This window comes from Lontra canadensis, unplaced genomic scaffold, assembly GCF_010015895.1.
Source record: "Lontra canadensis isolate GAN:19392208 unplaced genomic scaffold, GSC_riverotter_1.0 scaffold7, whole genome shotgun sequence".
Taxonomy (NCBI): domain Eukaryota; kingdom Metazoa; phylum Chordata; class Mammalia; order Carnivora; family Mustelidae; genus Lontra; species Lontra canadensis.
In genome coordinates this window covers 28,280,480-28,292,336 of record NW_022631001.1, presented here as the reverse complement: position 1 = coordinate 28,292,336, position 11,857 = coordinate 28,280,480, and the positions used below count along the sequence as shown (strand labels likewise).

Sequence of the window (11,857 nt, the reverse complement as noted above, 5' to 3'; positions counted from 1 at the left end):
CTCCATCCATTCTGAATGACAGCCTTGCTGGATAAAGTATTCTTGACTGCATGTTCTTTTCATTTAGTACCCTGAGTATGTCTTGTGAGCCCTTTCAGGCTTGCTGGGTTTCCGTGGACTGGTCTGATGTTATTCTGATGTTCCTTCCTCCATATGTAAGGAACCTCACCTCCCTGGCTATTCTCACAGTTGTTTCCTTGACTGTAAAATTTGCAAGCTTCACTATTATATGCCAGACTGTTGATCTATTTTTATTGCTTTTTGAGAGGGGTTCTTTCTGCCTGTTGGACCATAAAGCTTGTTTCCTTCCCCAGATTAGGGAATTTATCAGCTATGATTTGCTCAAATATACCTTCTAACCCTCTGCCCCTTTCTCTCTCTCCACCCCCTTGGGAATCCCAATAATTCTGGTATTGGAACATTTCATGGCATCATTAATCTCTTCAATTCTTTTCTCGTGTGCTACTAGCAGCCTATCTCAATCCACTTCCTTTTTTCCATCAGCTTATCTTCTAGATCATTACTTTTCTCTTCTGCTTCATTTACCTTGGCTGTTAAAGCATCCAATTTAGATTGCATCTCATTCACAGTATTTTTTAGTTTGGCCTGATTAGATCTCATTTCTGCTTTTAGAGATTCTATATTGTCACTAACACTTTTTTCAAGCATAGCTTTTGACTTCATGATTGCTACCTTGAATTCTATCTCTGACATTTTGTTTATATCATACCCATTAGTTTTGTGGCAGATGGCATTGTCTCTGTTTCTTTTTTGTTGTTGGGGGTTCCTCCTTCTAATCATTCTGTCAAGGGATGGTTGAATGAATGAGCAGAATCCAAAATATCAACCACGACCCAAGCATCATGCACACACACTCTAGCAAAATCTGGAGTGGTCAGAAGACACCACCATTTAAAAAAAAAAAAAAAAAAGAAAAGAAAAGAAAAAGAAAGAAAGCCATAATGAAACACGAGATTAAAATGTATAAAATTTAAAAATGTATAACATAGAGGGTGAAGGGAAAGAGGTCTATAATTTCCCAGTGCAGACAAATCTCTCAGGGTGTTTCAGGTGTTCCTGGTTGTATTTTGGTTTGTGTGTTAGAGGACAATAGCTCCTAAAACCATAAGAAGGTAAAACGTGTACATATATAAAGGTAAAATTGAATAGTAAAAAAAGGACTATAATAAAGCATATATCTAAAAAATATAGGTTTGAAAAATAAAAGTTAAAAAGTTACTACGAAGTAAAAGTTGATATAATAAACATTTATTTGAAACGAGAAAAAGATATAAAGAAAAAACATGAAAGAAGTATAAGAAAAAGGAAAAAAAGGAGAGTTTTATCTGAAAAATAAAAAAGCCATGAGGCAATGCCTCAAGCTCAAAATACTATTTTTTACTGGCATTGGGATTTTACCATATTATGGGGTCCATAGTTTTGTTGTCCACTTGTTCTTCCAACCTGTCTTCTAGGGGAGGGGCCTGCCATGCTGCTTCCCGGGTAACCCTCTTTGGACCCAGTGGAAATTGGTCTTCTGTGCTTTTGTTCCCTGGTGGCTTTCTGCCCCACCTCTGAGGGTCAGAGCAAAAATGGCCACAACCAAACCTCTGGCTCAGAGCAGAGAAATTGCAGTCTGCTTTCTTTCTATATGTGCCACCAAAAATCACCACCTCCCTCAGTGTGCACCCACATCAGCTCTCTCAGAGGTAGTCCCAGGGGCCTGGGAGTGTCACTGCTCTTTATGCTTCTAAAGTCTGGAGTTGCCACACTCTCATGTGCATGACCCTGAAGCTCCTGGATCTTGTCTGGGCACTGCTCTAAGGACCTTTCCCCACCACTACTGCTCTCTGAATTTTTACCCAGTTGCAGGCACAGGTTCCTGATTTTTTTCAGCCTGCCCAGTAGAAGAGCTTTTCTCAACCAGCTGGGCTTGTGGTTTATGAAGATCTGAGCTGAAAGTCCCTTCCTAGGATCACTGACCATAAACTGTTTCCTGGTTCCACTGCCCTGGCACTCTGCCAGTCTAGGAAGCCTCTTTGGCTCTAAGGCTTCTTGTATCCTGAGACCAAAATGCTCTATCTGAAATTCTGCTTTTTCATTTCCAGAGCCCCTTTTAGAGAGGGATGTTGCTCCCTAGAGCAGATTTCTAAGGGTTCCAATTTTGTGCTCCAGTGTTACATCACTTTCCAGGATCCAGCTTATGGAGGCTCCCTCTTTATCTTCTATCTCCCCAAAGATTCATTATTCCATATGTCCTACCTTGCAGAAAGCAGTCACTTTTCTGCTTGTAGAGATCCAGATATATATTCTTATATCTCAGGCTGATTTCATGGGTGTTCAGAATGGTTTGGTAGATATCCAGCTAAATTCAGGGGACAGGTTGAAATGGGGTCCCCCACTCACCCACAATCTTTCCTCACTCCTAAAAGGTAATGTTTCTGACCAAAGAAAGACTTTATGTAAGGGCTAAGACTCCACATTTTCAGAAATTCAGTCATTAGTAAATAAAGAGGTCATTAAAACTTCCTTCATTGTTCTATGGCACTCTCCTGAATCGTTTCTGGTATCCCCAAGGTTTGCCTTCTGTCTTGCATTTCTGCTTTCTTCATTTAACTCTGGCTGAGGGCTCTATCCTTTCCCCCATTTATTTTCTATGCATCTCTTACTCCTGAGCTCATGCAATGACTCATTGTTTTCAATGATCTGTATTTCATTAAGAATTAATGAACCTAAATTGGCCAATTCTTATGCTAATGGAAGCTCTGAACTATGGGACCCAGGAAACTGGTCTCTATTCTTCTATGTTACCCATTTACGCATTTTCTACTTCCTGTAGTCAGCAATAATGAGTCCTCCTGCCTCCCAGAGAGTCTTCACATCTAGGTGTTCACTAGTGTGTATTACAGAATGTCAGTAAATTTAAGCATATAACTAATTTTCAGGATTTCAGTTGTTAGAAATATAGGCAAAATAAGATGCAATCTTATAAGAAAGGTAAAAATAGAATGGAATTTTGACCCAGAATAGCCAAAATACATTGATTTGCATAATCTTCTCCAATACTCTTCCTTCATACTCCTTTGAAAGGACATCTAGTCTTACACAGATACAGACAATATAGATAGATGCAGATTTCTACATATATTACACACTTGGATGCCAGCTGTTACTCTCTGCTCAGTAATAACAAGCTTTTATACTGTATGTGAGTTAGAGTCAGCTTTGCTGGGTCAAATTGACAGTGCTAGACCTAGAGAGGATAAAATAATAGTACCCCTGGGTAACTGGAATATGGGAAATAGAGAGATTCATCAAGGTCGAATTCAAATGCCCTTTCCAAGCAAAATAAACAAGTATAATTATTTTGTCCACAGGTCCAGAAGATGTAACAGAGAGATCATCAGTTGATTCCCTACTCAGATGATCTGGTGGTTCTAATGCATATAATGCCTTCACATAACTTCTTTTAGTGGAATAGTACTTGTGAAATTCCCTCCTGAACCAGTGATGGGTATCCATGGATCTGGTGTTTTTGTTTTGTTTTGTTTTACCTTCAGTAGTATAAATGAGTTGAATAATTCTTAGCATTATGCCAAAATCAGAGAGATTCACTATGATGACTGGATAAAAAAGGAATTAGAAGAGATGAGTACCACTGACTGAGACAGTTTATTCTTTTGTTTCTGGAGACCCAAAGACATTATGTCGATCTCCAACATTACAGTCTTCATGCCTTCTGTATTGACACTAATAGGGATCCCAGGCCTAGAGTCTGTGCAGTGCTGGATCGGGATTCCATTCTGTGCCATGTATCTCATTGCTATGTTTGGAAACTCCCTGCTTCTGATCATCATCAGGTCACATCGCAGTCTCCATGAACCCATGTACATTTTCGTAGGCATGCTAGGAGTCACAGATATTGCACTTGCAACCACCATTACGCCCAAGATGCTTGGCATATTCTGGTTTCATGTACCAGAGATTTATTTTGACTTTTGCTTGCTTCAAATGTGGCTCATTCATACATTTCAGGGCATAGAGTCAGGCATCCTCCTGACCATGGCTCTGGATCGTTATGTAGCCATCTATTATCCACTAAGATACGGCACCATCTTCACCCACCAGTTGGTCTACCAAATAGGGGCTGGGATAGCACTTAGGGCTGCCATTCTGGTAGCCCCATGCCTGGTACTGATAAAGTGCCGGTTTCAATTTTACCACACAACCATCGTCTCCCACTCCTACTGTGAGCATATGGCCATTGTGAAACTGGCTGCAGAAAATGTGCAGGTCAACAAAATCTATGGCCTGTTTGTGGCATTTGCTGTTGCAGGATTTGACATGATATTCATCACATTGTCCTACATACAGATCTTTTTCACAGTTTTTCGTTTGCCCCAGAAGGAGGCTCGGTGGAAAGCATTCAATACCTGCATCGCCCACATCTGTGTCTTCCTCCAGTTCTACCTCCTTGCCTTCTTCTCCTTCTTCACACATAGGTTTGGTGCTCATGTTCCTCCTTATATCCATATCCTCTTTTCTAGCCTCTACTTGCTGGTCCCCCCTTTTCTCAATCCTCTTGTATATGGTGCCAAGACCAAGCAGATTCGCATTCATGTGGTAAAGATGCTGTGTTCATAAAATCTACTGTGATTAACAACTGCGGCCTTCCCTTTCATGCAATAGTAACAGTCCCTCAAAACAACATGTAATACTTAGCAATTCACATTATTTGAGCTGCTTCAGAGTTGTATATTTATTTTGTGCAATTTGTGTGCATTTTATGATTTTAATGTCATCATACTCCATGACCACTATCAGTCATTGGGGTTTTGCATACAGCTGGGTAATGAGAGGAAGAAACACAAAGACAAAATAGTGAAGATATGATACTTCCTTTTCTCTTCTCTTTTTCAGTCCCTAGTTCAGCTTTTTTTTTTAATGGATTCTTCTCCAAAAGTTTTCACAAATATACATCTATCTCTTAAATTAAATGCACTCAAACCCATTGTTCTAGAGTGTCCTGATACTCAGTGAAAACAAGGTGTTGGTGTGTCTTGAAATTTTTAGTTATCTAAAAATTTTTTTGAGGAAATGTATTTTAAACACGTTGCATCAAAACAAACAAACATAAACAAAACAAAACCGTTATGGATAAGAGATGATAATATAAAAATGTCAATATATCTCCAGAGTCATTCAGGAATTTTGAGATGCAAAAATCATGAGAAATCATGTGATCCATTTTACATATCTATATCTTCTCTGTTCCCTCTACTAGTCATTTCTTTATTACTTCATCAAGTGTTATTAAAGCACAATATATTAACTATCATACAAGGGGATAGTAGCAGGGTGGTAAATTTGACACAATGCTTACGTTTCATGGATTTGTTTCCTTGTATCTCTGGGAGGAAAGAAGAGAGAAACTAAGAGAGAGGGAAAGGAACAAGAACATAGGAGTGTGCACTGAGTGTAAGGTAAGGAAACATTGAAATTCAACTGAAAACAGCAGGCAGGAGAGTTAAAATCATTGTCTTTGCTTTTTAATTAGGAAGCCTGGCTCCTGAGGAATAATGACTGATTGGCCCAGTAAGGAAGGGCACAACATGTCAGGTAGGCAATAGAGGTGACATAAATTAGAGAATGTGCTTAATCAAAAGCACAGATTTTTTTTTTCCAATGTAAGAAACAATTTTGAGAGGCACAGATGCTATGATATCAAATATGGCCATGGAGGGCAAATTGGAAAAAGAGAGCAGGAGATACAACTCCTACTTATGGGATGAATAAGTCACAGGGATAAAAAGTACAGCATAGGGAATAGAGTCAAGGGTATTCTATTAGCTTTGTGTGGTGACAGATGGTAGCTACACTTGCTGTGAACACACCATAGTGTTTAGACATGTTGATTCACTTTTCTGTACTCCTGGAAGTGATGTAACATGTGTCAGCTATACTCTAAGTTAAAAAAAAAAAAAAGAATGCCCCTGGACACTCTGCAAAGATGTTGAACTTTAACCTGAAAGTTATTATGTATCGTTAGAAGTTTTCTCTATGAGGTAAAAACATGTTTTTTGTGTGCATGTAAATGTCTCTGTGTGTGTACCTATCCGGCATGTGATAACATATCTTCTCAGTGGATATAAGACATCATGTTTTTTAATCAAGAAAGGTTGTTAAATTAATGAAGAGGTGAAGTGTTTTAACTAAGATCAACAACTTCAGAGCTTAAGGCTAAGTGGATTGTTTCTGAAAAATTAAACTCATAGATCATTTGCTGAATGATGATGGAAAATATACATATGTGTGCAGATGTCCATAATTTGATTTATGACATTAAAATCAATGCATCTATAAAATAGACTGCATGTTGTATAAATGGCTGATACTCTGTCTTGTTTAATGCATTCAGGCTCATCACATTATCAATGACTGCTGAGGATGACATTTGTAAATCTAGGGGATATCTTGGGGCATCTTTTGAAAATATGTTCAATGTCAATATTTATTATACGATTAATATATGATATGACTATAATGGATTGCCTATAGGGATTGTTATTTATTTATTTTTAAATATTTATTAACTTGACAGAGATAGAGAACACAAGCAGAGGGAGCAGCAGGCAGAGGGAGAGGGAGAAACAGGCTCCCTGCCAAGTAGGGAGTCTGATGCAGGACTCCATCCCAGGACTGCAAGACCATGACCCAATCGGAAGGCATACACTCAAATGACTGAGCCACCCAGGCGTCCCAGGGTTGTTGTTCTTAAATAACATAATTTCCTTAGGAATGAAACTAAGATAGCATCAGAAGTAATTTCTTAATTTTTAAGTCAGGGTTCAGCAAACTCCTATAGAAAGGGACTTGTACATAGCTTAGGGTTTGTGGGTAAAAGGGCAATTCAAGACTATACATATGTATTTAGATAGCAAGATAAAAAAATATATTTGCACAAAATGTTTTAATGATATTCAAATTCTAATATGATCATAATGATCATAATTGTGTAGTTTTTCTATAATTCAATCTAAAGTAGAAGAATAGAATTTCTTTCTTTCTGGGAGATAGAATTCTGCTTAAGTGGGGCTGAAAGTCAGATATTCCCTTCAACACATTGATTGCAGGAGTTCATCTGTAAAAACTGTACTCAGCTAGTGGGCTATCCAAAAACAAACAGCAGGTCAGCATAGGGTGGTCTACTATAATTGCAAGCTTTTTTGGAGTAGTTTGAAATATATCTTACAATGACTAGTCCTGACAGTCATCGTAGAAATAGTGGGAATATAAAGCTTACTGGGAGACATAACGTGAAACCAGAAGCTGTTTGCACCATCCTCAATTGTCATTATGGTAAAATATCTATGCTAGAGTCCAGATTGTTCCATTATTGTGGCCTTTGATGTACCAGGACCATCTCCAATCTGAGACCTAAAAAGGAAACAAAGGAAAACAAATGGGTCATTGCAAGGTCAAGAGGATAACCAGGACTCTCTATCCTCCCACACACTGACTAGGACAATTATAGAATATGTTCTTGAACAGGAATTTACATGAAAAAGAAAAATATATTTTGTATAGGGTCATTTTAATGATTTCTAGAAACTTCAAGTGATCCTTCAAAGAGATTGTATCAATTATAACACTGACTATTGGCATTTGTATGTCTGAATTCTCAAAAACACTGGTTATGTTTGAGATTTAAGTGTTGACAATCTGGTGGAATATGATTGCCTTTATAATTAGCATCTTTAAATGTTTTTTTAAAAATTAACATATAATGTATCATTTGCCTCAGGGCATAATTAGCATTTAAAAAAGAGTGCAATGATTATGCTATTTTTCTTCTACTTGTAAATCCTTTCTATGAAGTACTTTATTGTTTCCTTTGAGCACTTTCTGATTTGAGTTCATTTTTATTTTGTGTGTTTAAAATCTGATAAATAAATATTGAGTTAACATTTCCAAGGGTTTTATTTCTCAGGACTTCATGAGCGAGCTTCCAATAAGCCATGGGTTTTTCCTAGGACGAGAGCAGACAAAGAAAGAGGTCTGAATCTTAGTGAGTTTTGACCCATGGGGTGTAGGAGCTCATTCCTCTCACTCTTGATGTTGGCTTTCAGGTGATGGTGCAAAAATGCACTGGCCCATTGATAAGGAAACCCAAGTTTGGCTCCCTGTGCCTGGAAAGGCCAAAACTCAAGAGAAAAGTGTTGATTGGAAAGCAATATGGGCATTATTCAGGAAGCTGGCTACCAGGGGAGAAGGCAGATCCTGGTCCAATGGCCATTCTGTGGTTTCTGCCTGGCCCAGAGATTTTTTTAATGGGTATAGGGCACTAATCAATAAAGGGAGTACCGAAACCTGTAACATTTCTTGATTATGTGCAGAAGCCATGGTGCCAGCTACATAAGTTATCCCAGTGCTCAGAGGTTGTGCAAGTGAGGATCCTGCTTCTTAGTGCAAGGGGGTCTCTGTGTTGTGACATGCAAGAGTTCTCTGTTCTTTTTCTATTTTTAAAACATACATTTATTTATTTATTTATTTATTTATTTATCTATTTATCAGAAAGAGAGGGAGAGAGTGCACACAAGCAGTGAGAGCACCAGGTAGAGGGAGAAGCAGGCTTCTCGCTGAGCAAGGAGCCTTATGTGGGACTTGATCTCAGGACCCTGGGATCATGACCTGAGCTGAATGCAGCCACTTAACTGACTGAGCCACCCAGGCATCCCAACAGTTGTCTGTTTTCCAAAGAAAGGATGCATGATATATAGATATACAAAGAAAAGTTAGTTAATCACTCATGCAAGTGAAGAGTGTTTGCTAATATATAAAGACTTGTAGGTTAGTAGAGGAACTGACATGACTTCACCTTCTGGGCTTTTGCAGACCTTTTTCCAAATGACTAATTCGTATAGAGTAACTTGCAATACATGACCTCTCTCCACTTTTCATCTTCTTAGTATAAAATTACCCATGGGTTAAAATAAAATTCACACTTTAAAGGGTATAAAGATACTGGTTTTTAGTAAAGTTAAAAAGTTGTGTAACTGACTCTACTCTCTAATTCCTGAACAAGTTCATGACCCCCAAAAAGATACCCCATTCCCATTACCAGCTATTTGCCACTCATCCTATTCCCAATTTATGGAACCCACATGCCTGTTTTTATCTCTATGGATTCAACTGACCTGGACATTTCAAGGAGTAGAAAATACGATGCATGGCTTTTTATGCCTGACTTCTTGCACAAAGCATAAAGCTTTCAAGTTTCACCTATATCTCAGGATAAACAGAACTTTCTCTTTTATTTTACTTTACTTTTGAGTATAGTTGGTACAATATCATATTAGTTTTAGGTGTACAACATAGTAATTCAACCATATAATATATTCATTGTAAGTGTGAAAAGCACATATTTCTATACAATATAATCACTATATCATGATTTAGAGCTCATTTATTTTTATGTCTGAATGAAATGTCATTGGATGAATATACCCAAGTCTGCTTTTGAATCTGGCAGTCAGGACTCTGCCCACATAAGTTTTTCCTTGGTCCATCTCCTCTCTGCATGATAGGGACTCCCATTTGAATTCAGACATTTCCACAAATAATATAGGCATGCCTAGGTCCTTCTATTATGTATTCCTCATGATTCCTATAAACTTATATCTTCTTGCTTGATAAACTTTATCAACCATTGCAGTAAAACCTATTCAATTCCACTTCTAACACAGCTCTATTTAAAAATTAAACTTCTGTTTCTGATTATCTATGGAACACTTGTGGAATAAGGAGCCACTTCTGAAAATGTGTGCTCTGTAGTCCCTATTTTGTTTCTCACAGGTGATTATTTCTAATTAGTAAAATCCTTAGAAGCTCTAAATAACTGTACCTATTACCAAATAAGGAGTCCCACGTTTTCCAAAATATCTTATTTCTCTGTAGCTCTAATGGGTTTTAACTAAATCATATCTAAGAGTAATTGTCTCTCTAACTTTCAATAGCTTTATGATTCTGGGACGTTCAAACACTTTGGGCATTTCCCAAAAGTATCTTGTGACTCACTCAATATGTTAAAAATAATATTATATTCTCTAGACAAAGAGTAGTTTACTACTCTTTTACTATTTACTACTCTTTACTGTAGTTCAGAATGTGCCAACCTCACCTCAGCTTCCTTCATATTCTACTTGAAGAGTATTCTTCTTGTTTTCTCTGAAAATATTTTATTTATATTAATCCCATCACTGTTACCCTGATGGGCAGTTAATACTCTGATGTATGTAATTTACTCCTTTCACTGGGGTAATGGTCCTGGGTATGGCTGTATACAATCTGCCAACATGACATCACTGAGTGCACAGCTGGGAGGAGATATCCACAACCAGTTCTCCTAAGCCCCTGGGTGCTCACCTGGCACACCGCACAGCCATCCTACACCACTGGTTTTTCTAGGATGAATGTAATTTTATGGCAGTTTATGACAAGATGTGAGTCAGAAATCCTTTCAATGCAAAAAGAACAGGTCTACTCCCTAGGACCTGACCCAATGACACAAGTCAAATACTGTGTGACTATAACTAAGGCCATCAAGTCTTTCAGACAGATGCACAGAATACAGTCTTGATAGACTCTTCCTTTTACCACACAAAGATTCTGAATCATGTCATTCTTCAGCTTGAGAAAAAGATTAAAATTTCTCTTTAAGTTCAAACCCTTATTTTTTCACCTAAGTAAATATCAGGTATGAATAATCCTTCATAGTTGGAAACCAGAAATAGATATTCTGACTGGCATTAAAATTTTGAAAAATGCACATCATTACATCATCTGAATTCTGAACATGACTGGGACTCTTTGTGTATCACATAGAAATATCCATTTAGTTCTCTGTCAGCATGTCTCCACTGATTAGTATGAAGACCTTGAGATGTTTTCATAGGTCTTCACTGGTTCATATTTGTATAAAAGTGTCATCAACTGGGGCACCTGGGTGGCTCAGCTGGTTAAAGCCTCTGCCTTTGGCTCAGGTCATGATCTCAGGGTTCTGGGATGAAGCCCAGCATCGGACTCTCTGCTTAGCAGGCGGCCTGATTCCCTTCCTCTCTCTCTGCCTGCCTCTCTGCCTGCTTTCAATCTCTGTCAAATAAATAAATAAAATCTTTTTTTAAAAAAGTGTCATTGTGTTGTCTTTGGGCACTGTGTACTCTTAGAAGTTTCTGGAAGGACAGTCAATTTGGCTTCCAGTCCCCAAGGACACCAGGATGTGAGAATTTTTATTAGATGCTGATGTGCTATTAGACATAGTCTCCTAGGTTTTGAAACATATTGTGCCTATTTTTCACCTTTGTCCCGAGTGGGGGAGGCAGGCTCCCCCCTGAGCAGAGAGCCTGATGTGGGGCTCAATCCCAGGACCCTGAGATTATGACCTGAGCCGAGGGAGAGGTTTAACTCACTGAGCCACCCAGGTGCCCCTATCCCAGGCTAATTTAAAAGCTCACTAGTGACTGGTGCAAAAAATCCCCAGGCGGCAACGGTAGTACAAAACAGCCATCCTCACTATCGGAAATACCAAAAATTATCACTCTGTGGCTTCTACGTATGTTACCAGAGATGATTCCAGGTGAGTCCTTGAGCCTTAGACCTGCACTGAGTGTGGGGAACATGGAGGATTGTTTTCAAGGAGAACATAACACCTTTATGCTCCAAGAAGATGGCAGGATGATAAAAGAGCAATGGGGTCTTAGAGTAGCTGATTGTTCAAATGGGAAGAAGATTTTGTCCATGCTGCTGTTCAGAATATTTCTGAGTCAGTTAATCACACACTGGGTGAGAAATTTTAAAG

The 11,857-nt window shown here is 38.4% G+C and overlaps 1 protein-coding gene across 1 annotated transcript; it reads left to right on the top strand.

The window, feature by feature from the left end:
- Positions 1 to 3,705: 3,705 nt before the first annotated feature.
- LOC116865352 (olfactory receptor 52A1-like) lies at positions 3,706 to 4,644 on the top strand. Its single transcript, XM_032853623.1, has one exon. The coding sequence runs from the start codon at positions 3,706 to 3,708 to the stop codon at positions 4,642 to 4,644; it is 939 nt and encodes a 312-aa protein (XP_032709514.1).
- Positions 4,645 to 11,857: the final 7,213 nt, after the last annotated feature.